This window comes from Ranitomeya imitator, chromosome 1 (assembly GCF_032444005.1).
Source record: "Ranitomeya imitator isolate aRanImi1 chromosome 1, aRanImi1.pri, whole genome shotgun sequence".
NCBI classification, from domain to species: Eukaryota; Metazoa; Chordata; class Amphibia; order Anura; family Dendrobatidae; genus Ranitomeya; species Ranitomeya imitator.
This window is the reverse complement of record NC_091282.1, coordinates 1,229,972,890-1,229,997,152: the sequence shown is the minus strand read 5'-3', so window position 1 is coordinate 1,229,997,152 and position 24,263 is coordinate 1,229,972,890. Positions and strand designations below refer to the sequence as shown.

The 24,263-nt window shown below is 45.6% G+C and overlaps 1 protein-coding gene across 1 annotated transcript in view; it reads left to right on the top strand.

The window, feature by feature from the left end:
* Positions 1-23,715, top strand: part of EXOC6B (exocyst complex component 6B) — a 239,086-nt gene extending 215,371 nt beyond the window's left edge. Inside the window, exons 21-22 of the mRNA XM_069745123.1 lie at positions 9,787-9,899; positions 19,272-23,715. Coding sequence (XP_069601224.1) covers positions 9,787-9,899; positions 19,272-19,398 — 240 coding nt within the window. The 3' untranslated portion in view covers positions 19,399-23,715. The remainder of the gene's footprint in view (positions 1-9,786; positions 9,900-19,271) is intronic.
* Positions 23,716-24,263: the final 548 nt, after the last annotated feature.

Sequence of the window (24,263 nt, the reverse complement as noted above, 5' to 3'; positions counted from 1 at the left end):
GTCTGGATATCGCTGTATGACTGGTCGCCTCTCCGTATTTGGCTTCTATCATCCTTCGCCCGCTGTGATCCTCCAGTCTGTCCCGCTTTAGGTGCTGTTATATCATCCCTGGAGCACAGAGGAGCGTTCCTGTCCTTCTATACGCTGTGTACTCGGTGACGGTGTATTACACATACGAGGCCATCCAGAGTTTAATCTGACAGAGAGCAGCAGTCGCTCCACTGTCTAATCCTGGCCCCTCCGCCACCCGCCCTATCTGGAATGAACTCTACTGACAAATATGGGAATCTGCCCCACTCCATATATTACCCGGCTATCACACCTCACTTCTGATGACATAGCGAACGTTCCAGATATCCACAGCTCTGTACATATGTAACTATATAGAGAAGATGCCCAGGTTATACCGGCTGTACATATATAATTATATACAGGCAATGCCCAGGTTATACCACCTGTACATATATAATTATATACAGGAGATGCCCAGGTTATACCAGCTGTACATATATAATTATATACAGGCAATGCCCAGGTTATACCACCTGTACATATATAATTATATACAGGAGATGCCCAGGTTATACCAGCTGTACATATATAATTATATACAGGCAATGCCCAGGTTATACCACCTGTACATATATAATTATATACAGGAGATGCCCAGGTTATACCACCTGTACATATATAATTATATACAGGAGATGCCCAGGTTATACCAGCTGTACATATATAATTATATACAGGCAATGCCCAGGTTATACCACCTGTACATATATAATTATATACAGGAGATGCCCAGGTTATACCAGCTGTACATATATAATTATATACAGAAGATGTCCAGGTTATACCAGCTGTACATATATAATTATATACAGAAGATGACCAGGTTATACCAGCTGTACATATATAATTATATACAGGCAATGCCCAGGTTATACCACCTGTACATATATAATTATATACAGGAGATGCCCAGGTTATACCAGCTGTACATATATAATTATATACAGGCAATGCCCAGGTTATACCACCTGTACATATATAATTATATACAGGAGATGCCCAGGTTATACCAGCTGTACATATATAATTATATACAGAAGATGACCAGGTTATACCAGCTGTACATATATAATTATATACAGAAGATGCTCAGGTTATACCAGCTGTACATATATAATTATATACAGGAGATGCCCAGGTTATACCAGCTGTACATATATAATTATATACAGGAGATGCTCAGGTTATACCAGCTGTACATATATAATTATATACAGGAGATACCCAGGTTATACCAGCTGTACATATATAATTATGTACAGGAGATACCCAGGATATACCTGCTGTACATGTATAATTATATACAGGAGATACCCAGGTTATACCTGCTGTACATAACCTGGGCATCTTCTGTATATAATTATATATGTACAGCAGGCATAACCTGGGCATCTCCTGTATATAATTATATATGTACAGCTGGTATAACCTGGGTATCGCCTGTATATAATTATAAATGTACAGCTGATATAACCTGGGCATCTCCTGTATATAATTATATATCAGCTGTACATATATAATTATATGCAGGAGACGCCCAGGTTATACCAGCTGTACATATATAATTATATACAGGAGATGCCCAGGTTATACCTGCTGTACATATATAATTGTATACAGGAGATACCCAGGTTATACCAGTTGTACACACAGGTCCAGAAATATTTGGGCAGTGACTCAAGTTTTGGCATTTTAACTGGTTACCAAAACATATTCAAGATCCAGTTATAGAATTAATCTGAGGTTAAATTGCCGACTCTGAGCTTTAATTGAAGGGTATTTGCCTCCTATTTGGAGGAAGGGTTTAGGAATTACAGCTATTTAATATGGAGCTGCCTCTTTTTAAAGGGTCCGAAAGTACTGCATGGGCTTTTCCCTCATTAATTTATCATCAGTTGAGCAAATTAAAATGTCTGGAACTGATTTCAGACTTGGCATTTGCATTTGGAAGCTGTTGCTGTGAACCCACAACATGTAGTCAGAGAAGCTCTCAATGGAAGCAAAAGAGACGCTTCCCAGAATAAATGGACAATGACCCAAAACATCCTGCAAAACCAATGAAGAGAAAGATTTTGCAATGGCCAGGTTATCACCAGATCTCATCCCATTGAGCCATATTTCACATACTGAAGGCAGAAAGAGCCACAAACCAGCAAGAACTAAAGTCACTACAATAAAGGCGGCAAAGCCGCACATCGGAGGAGACCAGCGATGGTGACCTCCAAGGTTCCAGATTTCAGGCCATTATTGCTGCAAAGCTTCACACCAGAGGACTCCAGCTATGGTGACGTCCATGGCTCCAGACTTCAGGTCGTCATTGCTTCAAAGCGTCACACTGGATAAGACCAGCGATGGTGACATCCATGGCTCCAGACTTCAGGTCGTCATTGCTGCAAAGCCTCACACTGGAGAATACCAGCGATGGTGACATCCATGGCTCCAGACTTCAGGCCGTCATTGCTGCAAAGCCTCACACTGGAGAAGACCAGCGATGGTGACATCCATGGCTCCAGACTTCAGGCAGTCATTGCTGCAAAGCTTCACACTGGAGGAGACCAGCGATGGTGACATCCATGGCTCCAGACTTCAGGCCGTCATTGCTGCAAAGCTTCACACTGGAGGAGACCAGCGATGGTGACATCCATGGCTCCAGACTTCAGGCCGTCATTGCTGCAAAGCCTCACACTGGAGAAGACCAGCGATGGTGACATCCATGGCTCCAGACTTCAGGCCGTCATTGCTGCAAAGCCTCACACTGGAGGAGACCAGTGATGGTGACCTCCATGGCTCCAGACTTCAGGCCGTCATTGCTGCAAAGCTTCACACTGGAGGAGACCAGCGATGGTGACATCCATGGCTCCAGACTTCAGGCCGTCATTGCTGCAAAGCCTCACACTGGAGGAGACCAGCGATGGTGACACCCATGGCTCCAGACTTCAGGCCGTCATTGCTGCAAAGCCTCACGCTGGAGGAGACCAGCGATGGTGACACCCATGGCTCCAGACTTCAGGCCGTCATTGCTGCAAAGTGTCACACTGGAGGAGACCAGCGATGGTGACATCCATGGCTCCAGACTTCAGGTTGTCATTGCTGCAAAGCCTCACACTGGAGGAGACCAGCGATGGTGACATCCATGGCCGTCAGACTTCAGGCCGTCATTGCTGCAAAGCCTCACACTGGAGGAGACCAGCGATGGTGACATCCATGGCCGTCAGACTTCAGGTCGTCATTGCTGCAAAGCTTCACACCAGAGGACACCAGCGATGGTGACTTCAGGCTGTCATTGCTTTACGGTTAATGATGAACATTTTATCATTTATTTATGGTAAAGATAATTTGCCCAATTACTTCTGAACCCCTGAAATGAGGAGACTATGTAGAAAAATGGCTGTTCAATCCCTTTAAGTAACCCTGAGTGTCTCCAGTTTAATTGCATCTTGGTTGTTTCATTTTAAATAATAATAAAAAAAAGCCCTGCAGAGCTGAAATCACAATGGTTCATCAGTGTCCGAATTCTTGCGTGAACTGTAAATATTGTATATCAGCTGTAGATATAGAACATAGATGGTGGGTTATGTGCTCCGTGAATGCATATATGTATTACTACATAGGGTGCCCATTATAGCAGCACGTATGTCCACCTGATGGCCCCCACATTCTTGGCTGGCGTGGATTACAAAGGTGTAGCTCCAGGAATGTATTATTTGACGTGTGTGTTTTGACGTTTTTCGAGACGGGCTGCTGCTCCCTCGTCTTCACCTTTTTTGTCTCCGCCAGGACTTCGGGCTATTTTCTGGTCTCCTTTAGTGCTGGCTCCTCGGCTGAGGCTGTAGAGGTCAGCGGCCGCACATTCAGGGGAGGCTTGTGCAGTCTGGACACGAGTGGCACTGCCGAGCTGGTGTCACTAATCCGTCCGTCACTCATCACTTTCCCTCAGTGATCCCCCTCTGCTCATTCATTTTTCCTGAATGCCTTCATGCCGCCACTCATCAGTGTGCAAATAGCGGGGGATTCTCCTGTCTCCTCCAGGCCTGCACTTCTCAGCACTTGTGTGTGACACATACCGGCGGTGTGCTGCCCTGCACCTCCACCTGCCATCCGTGCACTCCTGTGCGGGCTCCCTGGTCAGCGCGCCTCCTTAGCTCTACTCGGGTACTAGGGCGCAGTCATTAGCCAAGAGCCACCTCTGCATAACTTTTTGGTATCCATTCATTGACGGACTGGGAGAGTTCATGCCGGGCAATGAAATCCTGGTTATCGGCGGCACATGGCATCGTGGAATTTCTCGCATTGTTGGCCATTCTGTCGGAACCATCAATGAGCGCTGATCGGCTTCTACGTCAACGATCCAAACTCAAAGTTGGCCAGAAACCATCTTTTATAAATCGGCTTTAGGCATTTCTCATTTCTTGCACCATTTGGGTCACCCGGTGGCCGAGATTCGGATCCTCGAGGAAGATTCTGAGGTTTGAACAAATAGGCGACAGCCCCTTAAGAGCTTCGTAGACCAGTGGGGGGTCCAGCTTCTTAGACCCCACTTATCGACACCAGGCAGAACATGGGCAAACCTTTGCTCCACAGGATACCACTGTGTGCACGCTCATGTATAAGCTCGGGCGCTTGTCTTCAGATGCCGACACAGGCTGAAGGGGCTCCTTGAAGGGACAATATATATGTGGGCCCCGTGTGGCCTCCTCATAATGCTATGGAGGTAGTAATGGGCCCCTTCACCTCCGGGGCCCCTGTGTGCCTGCAGTAATATGTCCGCCCCTTGTGGCTCGAGCAGTTGGGGAAGTCTCAGCTTCTGGATCAGAGTCCATTAATAGTGCTTTGAACGGGCTAAAGAATGTCCAAAATTTAGCAAGTTTATATATTACTTTCCAAAGTCCTTCGGTCCGCCATTGAATATTCCAGAATTTTTTTTATTTTTATTTTTATTTTTTTGCTTTTCTAGATGTGGATGTCAGACTTTGCTCTCCGGTGTATTTTAGGCAGCAGGGCACCGGAATGGCTGATAACTGAGGGCAGCGGCTCGCAGATATGTAGGTGCTAATATTTTCGCTCTATATTTAGCTGGCGTTATCGCGTGTGTGCTCAGTGTCACTTAGGAAGCGCTGCGCCTGTTTGTTCTCAGCAGCAGATTAATATATCCCTTTATGTAAATCCCTTCCCTGCCTCCTAGAAAGTCCCCGGATAATAATCCATTTATTATGAATCACTGGATGCGTGTCGGGAGCAGGCGTGCAGGTTCAGATCTGGGTGACTGTAGGTTCACATAGAGGTGAAGACAGAGGCCTGAGTCAGCGCTGACTGCCAAACATGTGCGTGGAGATATTTACACACATCAGCCACCCTTCACCCGATCACCGGCGCTGTCAGTGCGCACAGCGAGTCAGGAGGCCACGACTGCTGATTACTATTACCAGTGGTCTGTACTGTGCGGGGTCCTGTGAGGTGTCCATACAGTGGTCTGTATTGTGCGGGATCCTGTGAGATGTCCATACAGTGGTCTGTATTGTGCGGGATCCTGTGAGATCTCCATACAGTGGTCTGTATTGTGCGGGGGCCTGTGAGGTGTCCATACAGTGGTCTGTATTGTGCGGGGCCCTGTGAGGTGTCCATACAGTGGTCTGTATTGTGCGGGGCCCTGTGAGGTGTCCATACAGTGGTCTGTATTGTGCGGGGTCCTGTGAGATGTCCATACAGTGGTCTGTATTGTGCGGGATCCTGTGAGATGTCCATACAGTGGTCTGTATTGTGCGGGGGCCTGTGAGGTGTCCATACAGTGGTCTGTATTGTGCGAGGCCCTGTGAGGTGTCCATACAGTGGTCTGTATTGTGCGGGGCCCTGTGAGGTGTCCATACAGTGGTCTGTATTGTGCGGGGTCCTGTGAGATGTCCATACAGTGGTCTGTATTGTGCGGGATCCTGTGAGATGTCCATACAGTGGTCTGTATTGTGCAGGGCCCTGTGAGATGTCCATACAGTGGTCTGTATTGTGCGGGATCCTGTGAGATGTCCATACAGTGGTCTGTATTGTTCGGGTCCTGTGAGATGTCCATACAGTGGTCTGTACTGTGCGGGGCACTGTGAGATGTCCATACAGTGGTCTGTACTGTGCGGGGCCCTGTGAGATGTCCATACAGTGGTCTGTATTGTTCGGGCCCTGTGAGATGTCCATACAGTGGTCTGTACTGTGCGGGGCCCTGTGAGATGTCCATACAGTGGTCTGTATTGTGCGGGGTCCTGTGAGATGTCCATACAGTGGTCTGTATTGTGCAGGGCCCTGTGAGGTGTCCATACAGTGGTCTGTATTGTGCGGGGCCCTGTGAGATGTCCATACAGTGGTCTGTATTGTGCGGGGTCCTGTGAGATGTCCATACAGTGGTCTGTATTGTGCGGGGCTCTTTGAGATGTCCATACAGTGGTCTGTATTGTGCGGGGGCCTGTGAGGTGTCCATACAGTGGTCTGTATTGTGCGAGGCCCTGTGAGGTGTCCATACAGTGGTCTGTATTGTGCGGGGCCCTGTGAGGTGTCCATACAGTGGTCTGTATTGTGCGGGGTCCTGTGAGATGTCCATACAGTGGTCTGTATTGTGCGGGATCCTGTGAGATGTCCATACAGTGGTCTGTATTGTGCAGGGCCCTGTGAGATGTCCATACAGTGGTCTGTATTGTGCGGGATCCTGTGAGATGTCCATACAGTGGTCTGTATTGTTCGGGTCCTGTGAGATGTCCATACAGTGGTCTGTACTGTGCGGGGCACTGTGAGATGTCCATACAGTGGTCTGTACTGTGCGGGGCCCTGTGAGATGTCCATACAGTGGTCTGTATTGTTCGGGTCCTGTGAGATGTCCATACAGTGGTCTGTATTGTTCGGGTCCTGTGAGATGTCCATACAGTGGTCTGTATTGTGCGGGATCCTGTGAGATGTCCATACAGTGGTCTGTATTGTTCAGGGCCTGTGAGATCTCCATATAGTGGTCTGTATTGTGCAGGGCCCTGTGAGATGTCCATACAGTGGTCTGTACTGTGCGGGGCCCTGTGAGATGTCCATACAGTGGTCTGTATTGTGCGGGGTCCTGTGAGATGTCCATACAGTGGTCTGTATTGTGCAGGGTCCTGTGAGATGTCCATACAGTGGTCTGCATTGTGCGGGGCCCTGTGAGGTGTCCATACAGTGGTCTGTATTGTGCGGGGCCCTGTGAGGTGTCCATACAGTGGTCTGTATTGTGCGGGGTCCTGTGAGATGTCCATACAGTGGTCTGTATTGTTCGGGTCCTGTGAGATGTCCATACAGTGGTCTGTACTGTGCGGGATCCTGTGAGATGTCCATACAGTGGTCTGTACTGTGCGGGGCCCTGTGAGGTGTCCATACAGTGGTCTGTATTGTGCGGGGTCCTGTGAGATGTCCATACAGTGGTCTGTATTGTGCAGGGTCCTGTGAGATGTCCATACAGTGGTCTGTACTGTGCGGGGCCCTGTGAGATGTCCATACAGTGGTCTGTATTGTGCGGGGCCCTGTGAGATCTCCATACAGTGGTCTGTACTGTGCGGGGCCTGTGAGATGTCCATACAGTGGTCTGTATTGTGCGGGGCCCTGTGAGATGTCCATACAGTGGTCTGTACTGTGCGGGGCCCTGTGAGATGTCCATACAGTGGTCTGTATTGTGCGGGGCCCTGTGAGGTGTCCATACAGTGGTCTGTATTGTGCGGGGCCCTGTGAGATGTCCATACAGTGGTCTGTATTGTGCGGGGTCCTGTGAGATGTCCATACAGTGGTCTGTATTGTGCGGGGCTCTTTGAGATGTCCATACAGTGGTCTGTATTGTGCGGGGTCCTGTGAGATGTCCATACAGTGGTCTGTATTGTGCGGGGCCCTGTGAGATGTCCATACAGTGGTCTGTACTGTGCGGGGCCCTGTGAGATGTCCATACAGTGGTCTGTACTGTGCGGGGCCGTGTGAGGTGTCCATACAGTGGTCTGTACTGTGCGGGGCCCTGTGAGATGTCCATACAGTGGTCTGTACTGTGCGGGGCCCTGTGAGATGTCCATACAGTGGTCTGTATTGTGCGGAGTCCTGTGAGATGTCCATACAGTGGTCTGTATTGTGCGGGGCTCTTTGAGATGTCCATACAGTGGTCTGTATTGTTCGGGGTCCTGTGAGATGTCTATACAGTGGTCTGTATTGTGTGGGGCCCTGTGAGATGTCCATACAGTGGTCTGTACTGTGCGGGGCCCTGTGAGATGTCCATACAGTGGTCTGTACTGTGCGGGGCCCTGTGAGATGTCCATACAGTGGTCTGTATTGTGCGGAGTCCTGTGAGATGTCCATACAGTGGTCTGTACTGTGCGGGGCCCTGTGAGATGTCCATACAGTGGTCTGTATTGTGCGGGGTCCTGTGAGATGTCTATACAGTGGTCTGTATTGTGTGGGGCCCTGTGAGATGTCCATACAGTGGTCTGTATTGTGCGGGGCCCTGTGAGGTGTCCATACAGTGGTCTGTATTGTGCGGGGTCCTGTGAGATGTCCATACAGTGGTCTGTATTGTGTGGGGCCCTATGAGATGTCACTGGAGCCAGAAAGGTCAGTCCAGAGCTTTCCTTATCATGGTCTCCAGCCTGTGACTCTTCAGCGGTTGACTATTTGGACATGCTGGGTTCTGTAGCGACATCTGTGGATGAAAGGTCAGGTCGGAGGAAAGGTCTGGTCAGGTCGGAGGAAAGGTCTGGTGAGACCCCTGGGGTGACATTAGTAGTTTTTCCCTGTAGTCCATGTATATTTCATGGACTACTGCTTGGTGGCCTCTGACCCCATTAGTGGGCATCATCAGGCCGTGCCTTCACCACATTGTTAGCAAGCTGTTCACTTGCCGTCTGAGCTGCCGTGGATCGTCCGGCTGGCTCTGGCTCCTGGTATTTTACCGATGAGTGACAGCCCGTCACCTCCACCCATCCAGAGCTGCTATTTTAATCCTCTACTCAAACAAGATTTGGGTAAATACATTTTTCTCTTAGTGTGTGTCCCGTCACGTTTGATGTATGGGCCTGGATGGCGCTGGAGACGGCAGGCTTGAAAGAATTAATAGTATTTGCATATTTTGTATTGGAATCTTCCCCAGAAGGTGCAGACTGAAATTCTCCACCCCTCCGTGACACTTTACATGCCTGTGCACTTGGGGTTTATGTTTTTGCTGTTTTTTTTTTTTTTCCTTTTGCTTTGGAGGTGAAAAGTTTGTGTATTATTCAGTGGAGTCCTCCACGCGGTTGCAGAGGTCATACGCGGACCCACCGCCCGTGACCCCAGCCTTCATATATTGTGCTTTTCCCGTTTTTAAACCTTAATAAAAGGTTTTTTAAAAGTGTGAGTTCAGATATTTTTAATAGTGGCTAGCCGGGAGGTAAGAGGACGTCCCCCAAGCATAGGGCACTGGGTAGTGTTCACTGTTATTTGGAGCAGGTGTGGGGTCTAGCGGGGGCCCTGTGTCTGCAGTAATAGGCATGGATCTCGTGTATATACAGCCTGGTACAGAGACGCTCTGCGTAGTAATGGTCTGGGCCTGACGGCAGCCATCCTCGAATGCCTCCAGGTAGCAGGTCTCCATCCTTTATCTCTATCATAATGTGTCGGGATTGGACTCAGGATTGGACAATACTGGAGAAATCCTGTTTTTATAGAGCGTTTTTCACGTTATTTCTTTTTCTTTCTCTACAGCTATTGGATCTTTTCATTAAATGGGACTGGTCAACATATCTGGCAGACTACGGGCAGCCGAACTGCAAATACCTGAGAGTCAACCCCACCACCGCGCTCACATTATTGGAAAAGTAAGTGCACCCTAATGTCAACAGTGTACCGTGGGATAGATGACACCTGCTGAGTAATGGCAGAAATCATCAGGGTACTGCGGGATAGATGACACCTGCTGAGTAATGGCAGAAATCATCAGGGTATTGCGGGATAGATGACACCCGCTGAGTAATGGCAGAAATCATCAGGATACCGCGGGATAGATGACAGCTGCTGAGTAATGGCAGAAATCATCAGGATACTGCGGGATAGATGACACCTGCTGAGTAATGGCAGAAATCATCAGGGTACTGCGGGATAGATGACACCTGCTGAGTAATGGCAGAAATCATCAGGGTACCGCGGGATAGATGACACCCGCTGAGTAATGGCAGAAATCATCAGGATACTGCGGGATAGATGACACCCGCTGAGTAATGGCAGAAATCATCAGGGTATTGCGGGATAGATGACACCCGCTGAGTAATGGCAGAAATCATCAGGATACCGCGGGATAGATGACACCTGCTGAGTAATGGCAGAAATCATCAGGGTACCGCGGGATAGATGACGCCTGCTGAGTAATGGCAGAAATCATCAGGGTACCGCGGGATAGATGACACCTGCTGAGTAATGGCAGAAATCATCAGGGTATTGCGGGATAGATGACACCTGCTGAGTAATGGCAGAAATCATCAGGGTACCGCGGGATAGATGACACCTGCTGAGTAATGGCAGAAATCATCAGGGTACTGCAGGATAGATGACACCTGCTGAGTAATGGCAGAAATCATCAGGGTACTGCGGGATAGATGACACCTGCTGAGTAATGGTAGAAATCATCAGGGTACTGCGGGATAGATGACACCTGCTGAGTAATGGTAGAAATCATCAGGGTACTGCGGGATAGATGACACCTGCTGAGTAATGGCAGAAATCATCAGGATACTGCGGGATAGATGACACCTGCTGAGTAATGGCAGAAATCATCAGGGTACCGCGGGATAGATGACACCTGCTGAGTAATGGCAGAAATCATCAGGGTACCGCGGGATAGATGACACCTGCTGAGTAATGGCAGAAATCCTCAGGGTACTGCGGGATAGATGACACCTGCTGAGTAATGGTAGAAATCATCAGGGTACTGCGGGATAGATGACACCTGCTGAGTAATGGTAGAAATCATCAGGGTATTGCGGGATAGATGACACCTGCTGAGTAATGGCAGAAATCATCAGGATACTGCGGGATAGATGACACCTGCTGAGTAATGGCAGAAATCATCAGGGTACCGCGGGATAGATGACACCTGCTGAGTAATGGCAGAAATCATCAGGGTACCGCGGGATAGATGACACCTGCTGAGTAATGGCAGAAATCATCAGGGTACCGCGGGATAGATGACACCTGCTGAGTAATGGTAGAAATCATCAGGGTACCGCGGGATAGATGACACCTGCTGAGTAATGGCAGAAATCCTCAGGGTACTGCGGGATAGTTTTATAGTCAAAATATAAGACAAAGTTTAATTTATTATTAAATACAGAACAGGTAAAAGGCATAGCAGGACAGGTCCTACAGAAAAGCAGCACACATAGAAAAAGGGGAAATGAACGGCGCAGGAGTAAATGTAGGAGGAGTATAACATAAATCCCCAATGATAATCATGTGAGTCCATCATGATCAATACACATCACAGCCAACAATGGGCTATCCAGGGATCATGTACTCTAACAAAGAAGTAAGGACAAATAAGCACCAAAGGGGAATAATAGTGAGCATACCATCAATGCCGACTCCAGACACCACGCCGTCCACAACCCACCCCGACGCGCGTTTCGGAAAGATTCCTTCCTCAGGGGGCGTGTCAGAAAGTCCCATAACCCGGATATTTATAGTGGCCGTGGCAGGAAGTGAAACAGCATCGCCGTAGCAACGCGCGGGCCGGTACATACGTCACCGCTAGATCAGCTGATGCCGGAGCATGTGGGATCCTCTATGTATCATAGTACAGAGATTGCATAATGAGTTACCAGTGAGCTCGTTTTCTGCTCGTTTTGGTACAAGCAATTCCCTTCATATATCCCATGCCCTGTATGCAATCTATATGTCACTTGTCAGTCAGTATATAATTTTACGTTTTCTGAAAGGCCACAGCACCATTAACAAGAGGGACCACTAACCAAACAACACCATGACAGCCAAGGAGATCTCCAAACAACAGCATGAAGACCAAGAAGGTCTTCAAACAACACCATAAAGACCAAGGACTAGTGATGAGCGAATATACTCGTTACTCTAGATTTCTCGAGCACGCTCGGGGGTCCTCTGAATATTTTTTAGTGCTCGGAGATTTAGTTTTTCTTGCCGCAGCTGAATGATTTACATCTGTTAGCCAGCATAAGTTCATATGGGGGTTGCCTGGATGCTAGGGAATCATTCAGCAGCGGCAAGAAAAATTAAATCTCCGAGCACTAAAAAAAACTCGGAGGACCCCCAAGCATGCTCGAGAAATATCGAGTAACGAGTATTCGCTCATCACTACCAAGGACATCTCTGAACAACACCATGAAGACCAAAGAAATCTAAAAAAAAAACTACGAAGGCCAAGGAGATCTCCAAACACTATCATGAAGACAAAAGAAATCTAAAAAAAAAACCACGAAGACCAAGGAGATCTCCAAACATAACCATGACGACGAAGAGATCTCCAAACAACACCGTGAAGACCGAGGAGATCTCCAAACAACACCATGAAGTCTGAGGAGATCTCCAATCAACACCATGAAGACAGGTGATGTCCGAATAGCACCATAAAGAGCAAGGAGATCTGCAAACAAGTCAGTGACAAAGTTGTTGAGAAGTACAAGTCAATGTTAAGTTATAACACATTATCCCTATCTCTGATGATCCTTTGGAGCAACAACAAATCAATTATCATTAAATGGAAAGAACATGGTACCACAACAAACCTGTGAAGAGAAGGCCGCCCACCAAAACTCTCAGCCCGGGCAAATAGGGCATTAATCAGAGAGGCAGTGCAGAGACCAAAGGAAATCCTGAAGGAGCTAAAGAGTTCCCAATCAGAGACTGGAGTATCTGTCCATCTGACCACAATAAGCTACCACAATAAGCTTGGAAGAGTGGGCAGAAATAAGCCTTCACTTAAACACAAAAATTGTAAGGCTTGTTTTGAGTGGGAGACTTACCAAATGTATGGAGGAAGGTGCTGTGGTCAGATCAGACCAAATTTGAACATTTTGGTCACCAAGTAAGGTCATCCCAAGAACACCATCCCCACAGTGAAACATGGTGGTGGCAGCATCATGCTGTGGGATGTTTTTTGGAAGCAGGGACAAGGAAAATAGTTGAGGGGAAGGTGGATGGTGCGAAATACAGGTATGTTCTTGAGAAAAACCTGTTTCAGTTGGTCAATGATTTGAGAATGGGAGGTTCACCTTCCAACAAGGCAATGACCCAAAGCATACTGCTAAAGCAACACTCGAGTGGTTTAATGGGAAACGTGTAAATATTTTGGAGTGGCCTAATCAAAGCCCACATCTTATTCCAAAGGAGAATCTATGGTCAGACGTGAAGATTGCTGTTCAGCAAGGAGCTGGAGCAGTTTTGCATTGAAGAATGGGCAAAAATCCAAGTCTCAAGATGTGTAAAGATCACAGAGAATTACCCAAAGAAACTTGCAGCTGTAATTGCCGCACAAGGAGGCTCTACAAAGTACTGACTTTAGGAGGGTGACTAGCTATACACACTGAAGTTGTCCTATTTGTTGTTTGCTTCACAATAACAAAAAAACATGTTCACAGTTGTAGACATTTTTTTTTCACATGAACTGATGCTAACCCTGAAAAAAAGTGAAATTACAGGTCGTGAGGTAGGAAAACATGAAAAATGCCAAAGGGGGTGAATACTTTCCCATTCTCATCCTAAATTTGCCTCTTCCCTTCCTGTTTTTTACTCTCATATCTTCTCCTCTATTCCATCTTTTACGTTTAACACCCACTTCTTTTTTTTTTGTTCTTAATGTTTTCCTTTTTTCTAACTTCCCTTTTCTATGTCCTTTTCTGGATCCACCAGTCTATAGATTTTCTGCTGTGCTTTACAGCTGCTCACTGGCACGTTTTACGTCCTTGTATGTTATGGCACGGTTATTAGTGACTGCCCCCTGAACCTTCCCACATCTCATCTTCTTCTGATCACATTCATCACATTTACTTTTGGTTTTATATTTTTTTTTCCCCTCCATGGTGATTTCCTTCTTGTCTGCTAAAGGATACACCGCGTGTAAGTACAGCCACGTTAGCGCAGCTACTAAAATGAATGCCTGCTGTCTACTAGCATGGATCTGTGTCCTGCGCCTTCTGTACTAAACCTCTGTGTATTTGGCCATAACTGACTCGCTTTGTGGGTTTTGGTGATCTGTATGTGCCGTGTAGCTGTAGGACTCTGCATGGTCGTCATAGGTTGTCCCAGCTTTGGGCAGCCTCATAACCCCATGCAGCAGCCAATTCAGGGAATATCTAGTAATAAGTGGAGCCCAAATGAGTAGGCGACTGTTTATTTCTTAATAATACCACCTTCTTAGCAGTGGCGCTGTACTCCATACACCTTTGTAGAGTCTGTGCACAGAAGTTGCCCAAGCCCGTTCAACCATGCGAAGTAGTGATGGTCAGCTGCATATAAAGCTAACCGAATATTGTCATGCAATTAAAAGGGTTGTCAACGTCTTAAATGCTATGGTCCCCTATGTAAAAAGAAAAATATATACATGTCTGACACCGTTTAGATTTAGCTATTTCGACCAGGGCTATGGAGGCGGTAAGCCACCAAAATAGGCTCCGACTCCACGTCTCCAACTCTACCGCCCTGATTTCTACAATGTGCCTCCCGGGACTCACATGACGACATGATCTAAAGATGAGGTCCAGTACGAGACATGGGACAACGATAAAAGATGAAAGACCATTGCCGTGTGAAATCCCAATATAAACTTTCAATACTTTTTCATTTTCAAATAGAATTTGATAAATTCATAAAAAGTGCAGGTTTTTATTTAATTTTTATGGAAAATACAAAATTTTTTAGAAGGAAAAGTCTTGGTCTTTGTATGAAGTATTTAGATCTTCAAACTGTAACCAACATGTTTATTCAGGATGATGATACGGCGACAATAACAGATGTGTTCTACCATGTAAGGAAAAAGATCCCATGCTATATTATGGTGGCTTGTAAGTAGTCAGTGGGGTAAAGCTGCTCTTCTCAATGGTCACGTTGGCCGATTGTCATCCTCCTGACCTGATCGTGGTCAGATACATCATCACGTTCCACCTCCGACATCGGTGTCAGCCTGATATCATCCTGAAGTCACCAAATAGTCTAGGGCAATGATTTGATGGGGAAGAGGCGGATACCTTCTGGTTACAGATATTTGGGGACCCATGAGGGGGTTTGCATTGATTGCCTGCATGTTATCTAACAGATCAAGTTGTGTGTTACATTCTGGTTAACGTTGACCACCGTTAGGATATTACGTGTAGACGAGCCTCGTTATGTCTCAATTAACATGTGTTTTTTATAGATTGCTTCAATGTATTTTTTTGTGTTTTATGTCTTTCTGGATTTTGTGTTTAACTGTATAAAAGAAAACCCACTGGTTAAAAGAGTACTCAGCTGTAGGCAGTTCCTCCTTTTGTGTTTAAAGATCTCTTGAGAAATAGCAAGTGGAAGAGCATTACACCTCATCTGAAAGGTTCTCCAGACATCCTCTTTAAACACTCTCCACTCCGGTTCAGAGATGATGATCCTTCACAATGGACCCTCTACTATTACATTTACTTATTGGGTTTATGAAAAGAAAGCCCCTTTTATCAAGTTGATCGTAGGTTGTAAGGATCCTTACATATAGACACATCGGTTATTTGAAGCTTCCCCGCTTTGTTTGTAAGACTTGATGTGATTCAGCCCTTCAGTTCAATAATAGATCTAGAGACCTGGTATGACAGAGCCGGTGGTGTTCATGTCCTGTCATCATCCTCCGAGCTGGTTACAGCCAATATTTTATTTTTGGCAACCTTACGTCTACATAGGAAATGGTGCACCCATAGAAAGTGTTAAAGTATTATTTATTATTATAGCGCCATTTATTCCTTGGCGCTTTACATGTGAGGAGGGGTACACATAATAAAAAGTACAATAATCTTAATCAATACAAGTTACGACTGGTACATGAGGAGAGAGGACCCTGCCCACGAGGGCTCACAATCTACAAGGGATGGGTGAGGATACAGTAGGCGAGGGTAGAGCTGGTTGTGCAGCGGTTTGGTCTATCGGTGGTTACTGCAGGTTGTAGGCTTGTCGGAAGAGGTAGGTCTTCAGGTTCTTTTTGAAGGTTTCAACGGTAGGCAAGAGTCTGATATGTTGGGGTAGAGAGTTCGAGTATGGGGGATGCGCAGGAGAAGTCTTGTATGCGATTGTGGGTGGGGATCTGAGGTTGCGTGCAGGTAAGTACCGGGAGACGATGTATGGAGGAGACAGGTTGTGGATGGCTTTGTATGCCATGGTTAGGGTTTTGAACTGGTCTTTGGGTAATGGGGAGCCAGTGCAGGGAATGACAGAGGGGAGAGGCTGGGAAATAGCGGGGGGACAGGTGGATTAGTCGGGCAGCAGAGTTTAGAATAGATGGTAGGGGTGCGAGAGTGTTAGAGGGGAGGCCACAGAGCAGGAGGTTACAGTAGTCAAGGCGGGAGATGATGAGGGCATGGACTAGGGTTTTTGCAGATTCTTGGTTGAGAAATATACGGATCCGAGAAATATTTTTGAGTTGAAGTCAGCAGGAAGTGGAAAAATCTTGGATATGTGGTTTGAAGGAGAGATCAGTGCCAAGGATTACACCGAGGCATTGAGGTTGTTGGACTGGGGAGAGTGGGCAGCCATTTAGATTAATGGATAGGTCCATTGGGGGAGTCAAATTAGATAAGGGAAAGATGATGAATTCTGTTTTGTCCATATTAAGTTTTAGAAATCTAGCAGAGAAGAAGGATGAAATAGACAGACGTTGTGGGATTCTGGTTAGTAGGGTGGTGATATCTGGTCCAGTGATGTAGAGCTGTGTCGTAGGCATAGAGCTGATACTGAAAACCATGAGATTCTATGAGTTGTCTCAGGCCAAAGGTGTAAATGAAGAAGAGCAGGGGCCCTAGGACTGAACCTTGTGGGACTCCGACAAATAGGGGGCGAGGTGAGGAGGTGGTGTGTGAGTGGGAGATGCTGAATGTCCGGTCTGTTAGGTATGACAAGATCCAAGATAGGGCCAAGTCTGTGATGCCAAGGGATGAGAATGTCTGTAATAATAAGGAATGGTCCACTGTGTCAAAGGCAGAGGACAGGCCCAGGAGGAGGAAGACAGAGTAGTGTCGCTTGGCCTTGGCGGTTAATAGGTCGGTCATTAGTGACCTTAGTTAGGGCAGTTTCAGTGGAGTGGTGTGACCGGAAGCCAGATTGTAAGCAGTCGAAGAGGGAGCAAGAAGAGAGGTGGGAGGACAGTTCAAGATGGATGTGTTGTTCCAGTAGTTTTGAGGCATAGGGTAGAAGTGATATAGGGCGATAGCTAGATACAGAGGATGGGTCAAGAGAGGATAGGTGTGATTGAGGCATGTTTAAAGCTTGAGGGGAAGACATCAGTTGTTAGTGATAGGTTGAAGAGATGGGTTAGGGTTGGGATAAAGACTGTGGTGAGGTTTGGGATGGGATCGAGTCAAGTGCACAGGTGTTGAGATGCGATCTTGAGAGTAGAGTGGAGAGTCGATCTTCTGTAATGGTGGAGAAGTTGGTTTTGGAGGAGGAGGGCTGAGCAGTTAGGAGAAAGGGCTCTGGGGGTTGTTGACCAAAACTCGCTGATGTTATCAGTCTTCTGCTTGAAAAATGAGGCAAAGTCTTCGGCTGAGATGAGTGGAGAGGGAGGAGGTGCTGGGGGATGGAGGAGAGAATTAAAGGTGTTGAATAACTGTTTAGGGTTCTGAGACAGGAAGGATATGAGAGATTAGAAGTAGGTTTGTTTAGCTGTGGCGAGTGAGGCCTTGAAAGTAGTGAGGGACTGCTTGAATGCGATGAAGTGCTCATTGGAGTGGGATCTTTTCCATCTCCGCTCAGCAGCCCTGGAAGCTCGCCTCAGATCTTTGGTCAGGCTGGTGTGCCAGGGCTGTCTGTTGATTTTGCAAGCTTTGGTATGTGTGAGAAGGGCAACCGATTCCAGAGCTACAGCTATTGTGGTGTTATACAAAGCAGCAGCGGCATCCGCATTGAGTAGGGAACTTATGCCTGTAAAAGGGAGAAGGGATTCAGACAGTGTAGATTGAGGTGTTTAAGATTTCTGTGAGGGTGTGCAAGTTTGTGGGGTGGAGAGGGAAGAGCATGTGAGTAGGTTGTGGTCCGAAAGAGGGAGAGGCGAGTTAGAGAGGTTAGATAGGGAGCAGTGGTGAGTGAAGATGAGGTCCAATGTGTGGCCATCTTTGTGAGTGGCTGCAGAAGACCTTTGCTGAAGGAGGAAGTGAGTGATAGAAGCTTAGTGGCAGCTGAGAGGGATGTGTTAATGGGAATGTTGAAGTCTCCCATGATGATAGTGGGGATGTCCGCGGAAAGGAAATGAAGTAGCCAGGTGGTAAAGTTGTCAAAGAAGGTGGTGGCTGGCCCTGGGAGGTGGTAAATGACAGCCAGTTGGAGGGGGAATAGATGCACACAGAGTGCACCTCGAAGGGAGGGTAACAGAGGGTGGCAATAGGATTGGGGTGAAAGAGCAGTTATCTGACAGGAGAAAACCAACTCCTCCACCATGCTTGCTGCTGGGGTTGGGGGGTGAGGAAAAGGTGGAATCCACCATATGAGAGTGCAGCAGGGGAGGCTGTCAGAGGGGGTGAGAAAGGGTTTCGGTGATGGCGAGGAAAGAAAGTTTGTGAGTAATAAAAAGATCATGGATATAGGAAAGTTTGTTGCAGACAGAGCGAGCGTTCCATAGTGCTCCTGTTAGTGGGACTGGGGAAGCAGGGGCTGGGTGAATAGGTAAAAGATTAGAGAAGTTATGGAAAGTATATAACCTCATTATATATACAGCCCAAAATTAAACAAGCCATTAACAAGTTCCACAGACAATGGTCTCTTCTGACTGTCTCTTCTGTCCAAGCCTTCATGTCTTATCAGTGAGGTACGAAAGCTGCTGTCACCCTCATCTAGTTGCCCCTTCAGGAGACTTCCCATATTAATCAGATGGTCGGGTGGTCCCACCAAAATCAGAGGGTTTGGCCAATTTTAGTCTGTGTATGACAAGTTAGCAAGGTTCTTCTTTCATCATTGTCTGAGTGCCTTCCATTAGTAATTCCTCTTCTTCTTTTCTTTCCCAGAATGAAAGATCCCAGCCGGAAGAACGTCGTCTTCGCTCAGTTTCGAAAAAATGAACGAGATAAACAAAAACTCATAGAAACCGTGGCCAAGCAGCTTCGGGGGCTGATCAACAGCCACCATTCATGAAGCTGCGGTGCCATCATCGGACTGGGCCAACCATCACATACTGACCCAGACTGGAGCACACATCTAGCATATAGCTCATGTGGCGGTGCTCTCGTAAATCGTACTGCTGGGCCAGGACTAGACAAGGGGATATAGGATGTTGTAATGCTTTTGGCAGGTGCTGGGGACTGTTCTTTATTATTGCACTGATCTTCTAGTTTTGACATATACAGGGTTAGAAAATGTAAATTTTTCATGTTTTTAGTACACACGATATGTGAGGCAGCACTGATGCTAAACGTATAGGTAATCTGAATCGGGGAATATGAGAAAGGTGCACTCCGACCTGTACTTCTCACTAATCCATGGGTTCAGAGGAGGGACAAGGGGAGAGGTCTCCTATTACTGGAAATACTGAAGATATCCTACTACCATGAGGGAATGTATTAATATAGTGCAGTAACCGGGCCCTGGGATTCTGCCTGGCACTTTACTAATGCTTGAATTGATCTTTATTTTTTGGGGCTCAATATGCCAAACATTTCTGATCTGTTCTATGGTAATTCCTACTTTTATGTTTGGCCAAAAAGAAGATAATATGGATGGACTCCATGATCTTTTATGTACACCATAGGAAACAGTATTCAATGTCCTGTCATCTCCAGTGGGACGTTTCTCGAATTTGTTGACTTTGACCCTTTTTTTGGAAGCTTAGTTGACGTCAGTTTTGTTAAACAAAAGGCACCTATGGAATTAATATACAAGTATTGAAAGAGAAGAGTTGTGATACATTTTATTAGTTGTTGGTTGTTATCCAAGACAAATGTTTCACTGTCTCTTGGTTTTCACAATTAGACCCAAAAGGTCTCCGTAGGCCTCTATCTTCTGACAGGATCAGATATTATTGTGGACAACCTATTTTTGCCGCTCTTCTATACTTTTTCTTAAAGTGACCATCCAGAAAAGTCTTTATTGGTGGATGACATGATCATAATTAACGAAAAAGACTTCCATACTAGGATGTTTAGACATCTATCAACGGTAGATATCAACTCCAAGTCTTTGATACAGTGAGAAATCTGAAGTATGTACAGTACTGAAGAAAAAGCAGATGTCTCACCACTACTAATTGCTGGAAGTTGTAGAGAGTCTCCATTTAGTGTACCAAGTCTCCTCTTCACTTTATCCTCCATGTGGTGGTCTCTCCAGTCTTCCAGAATGACCACCATGGTCAGATTCATTGTTTTCAGTGGATTTAAGCACATAATCTACGATTTGGTCCACTTCCTATTTCAAGGAACTTTATCTCTTTATCTCTAGGCAAGTAATCTCCATTGCTTCTGAGGTTCATCAACTAGAAGTGTCCTTTCTGTTGTGTCATTGGGCAATCGCTAATCCCTATAGCAGGGACTCTAATCCCATTCTTGATACTCCGGGGATAGGTCCCCTTACTATCTTTTGTGGTCCGGGCTTCCTCTTCTCGTATCATGCATCATACATTGGTGCCAGAATGAAATGTTTCTTCTGATTTTTATCGCGTGTTGTAGACGAAGGAAGCACAATGTGTCCTGTTTCACGACCTGTTTTCATATTTAATTCCGCATTGTTTACAGATCAGCATTCTCTTTGCACAATAAGTAATTTTCCACCAAAGCAGTAAAATATAAGGCATAAGACTCTAAACTGTTTTTTTTATTTTTAAGGGTATGTGCACACGTCATGATTTCTTGCAGAAAATTCCTGAAGAAAATCAGACATTTTCTGAAAGAAATCCGCATGCGTTTTTTTCGCGTTTTTTTCCAGAGCTTCCCAATCCATTAAATCCGCATAATTAATGAACATGATGCGTTTTTTTGCGGAAAAAAACGCATCATGTGCACAAAAATTGCAGAATGCATTATAATTGATGGGATGCATATGTATGCGTTTTTATAGCGAAAAAACGCAAAGTTGTGCACACGGCCTAATGGTTCTTTTTTTTCAATACATAAAAATGCAACACCAAAAAAAAAACTCACTCCAGAAACGAGCTAAATTAAAAATAAAATTAGCAAAGATGTGCTGTAGAAACCAGCAACATAGATTGCAATAATAAAATATATATGAAGAGATTTGACACTACACTTGTCACTTGGTGCATCAAAATGAATTCCAAATCAGGCGGTGGTGGAGTCATGAAATAGTTGCACCGTCTGCAGGTCCGTTCTGGGCACCTTTCTGTCTACTTGTTTTCCTTCTGTCTATACGCTACTTTATGGCTTCTATAAAGCCGGAGCTGTCAATCAAGGAAGAGGATAGTGAAGATGGATCCCAGAAAACGAGTAGGTGGGAAGGTGCACCGAACTGTGTTACCACGTCATTAGCTCTTGTCCTTATTCTCAGCTGTTACTTTGTGCTGACAGTCGACCTTTAATACTGCAAGTCTCTACCACATTTATGACCTGAAATAAAAGTTTCAAGGGGATCTATAGAAGAATCGCAAGTCCAGGATTTGTAGTCTTAATTCGGATGCTAAAATAACCTTACCATTAGGACCACCTGATTGAGACCGTAGAATTTAAGGCCATATATTAGAAGCTGAAACGTAGAAAGGGTCTAAAGTGCTTAAATGTCAAATTACCAGTATTACTCCCAGTAAGTCGACCTCAGCCAGCATTCTTTACACCAAGAGCTGGCATTCGCCATATTAATCAGATTTATCCATAGTTTTCTTTGTGTCCACCAAAAATTGGACATTATCCTAATGTGGGCGAATGTCACATCTTCAACCCACTTCTGTCCATTGTCGAAAGTGGATGATCATTTAGACTAATGGTGATTTCATCCTGAGAAATGTATTGGTTACTACGCTACAAAATAAGAACCTCTTCTTAGTATCATGGCGAGGAACCTCATGTCATCAGTGCCAACTATTTTCAATGTAATCGTAAAGGTTATGCCAAGAAGAAGCATCGGGAAACTCCTCGTATATGATCAAAATTCTGCCGACTTCCGCTAACGGGATGAGTCTTGTTTTCCAAACATGCAGTTTTGTACATGACGCTGCAGAGGAATTCACAGGAGTGAGAACTAATGTGTGGTTCCATCACAGCGCATGCTCTCGACACACCTCAACGAGAATCTGGGATGATTTAGGGTCTACAGACTGAGGACTAACTGAGACCGAAGTATAAAATCTGATGCAAAATGAGTAAAGCATTATGGTAGAAGTTTTGTGTTTTCTGGATTTTACAATAGATGGAGTTGTCATTGAACCTAAGAGGAAACCGTGCCGATACCATATTCCTATACATTTGGCACGAGTAGTCACCCCGCTTCACGATGGTTCAAGAAGGACCGTTCCTACCATCGCAGTTGTATTCAAACTGAGATAATTGGAGATGCCAAATAACCGTGCCAATGTGGAGGTGTATCTACTTCACCAGTGCCATATACTAGCATTAAGTCACTTCGTCCTATGAAACTGTAAAAGGCTTCAAAGTGTCATTACTATTGTTTGAGACATTAGAGGATTGTTGATATGTTTTGGGGACATATCCTTGGAAAGCTTTGGTTGCTGGTCAGCAAGATGTAACCTTCACTAGTTGAGGGATCGGTGGACGGTCTAGTCTCATGCCAATAAGAAATATCACGGTCATATTAAGGGGCATGGAATTTGGCATCTTTGTAGTCTTTGTATCTCAAGCCTCCAGAGATGCCACGTCTTTGCCAATGTTCCTATTCGACCTAAAACTAGAGTTCGCCAAATGGCAGGAGTGAATGGAATCCTAGAGAGTAAATCTATAGATGGTTGCAAAACTGCACAGCGCTGCCTGCACAACTAGGGGAAGAAATCCCCTTAATGTTGGATCTTTCATGTACCTTCTGGCAGTCATGAGTGACTGTAAAACAAGCTTTATATTATGGCAGCACCCAATTATTTGACTGACATAAACTTACTTGACAATAGAGTAACCAGGATGACAAAGGGAAACTTGTATTTTGCAAACGGGAACGGGCTTGGTTAAAAGTTTAAGGGGCAATCGTAATCCTGCTATCAATAGTGCACTTTTAACTCTTCTTCTGCCGGAGTGGGGTCTTACCCTTCAGCTGTTACTTTTTTACACTGGAGGCTATGATGATCTGGTCGGAGCCTCCCCATGTTCTTTTGTGTTTTAAAATAGACTTAAGAAGTAACACCCCAGAGATATCGTAAGTTCAGGGCAGGAATGTTAACCAGAAGATGCCGGGTGTCACACTGTTAGAATTTTTGTTGACTGGAAATGCTATAAATTGCTTCCACACCCCTTGTACTATATTGTTTTCCTTACAGAGCCAGAATAAAATGTACTAAATGCAGAGTGCTGTCTTTTTTTTTTTTTTCGCCTTGGGACTTTTCAGTCTTTAGATTGGGACTTTTATACAATGCCGTTAACTTTGTGCCAACAAAAAGCAAATCTAATGGCCAGAAGAAGTTATGGCCCCCGCATGTGTTAGACTAATGTTGGTCGAACCCACTGATATCGTTCTAATGTGTATTAGGGCGCCGGCCGACTGTTGGTCAGGAAAGAAGTCAATTGGACATGTCGAATTTTGAACTGTTGATCGTATTTTTCTTCCAGGCGTTAGCTACTGGTTGACTTTTCAGGCAGCGGTTTTTTTTTTCATAAAGATTACAGTAGGGCCAAGCCGATCGAATACTTCTGTGTATGGTAAATTTGGCTGAGATCGCTGTCGGCTGAAGCTTCGTTTGTCCTACAGCCACTTAATACGCATCATCTGCTTTAGTCTTTTCCTCAAGAAACTAAGGATTCAAGATGTCATATGACCCTTCTTTGCTTTACTTAATGGCAGAGAGCACTCAGAGGTCCATATTTGGCAAAACATTGCCAAGACTCTCAGTAATC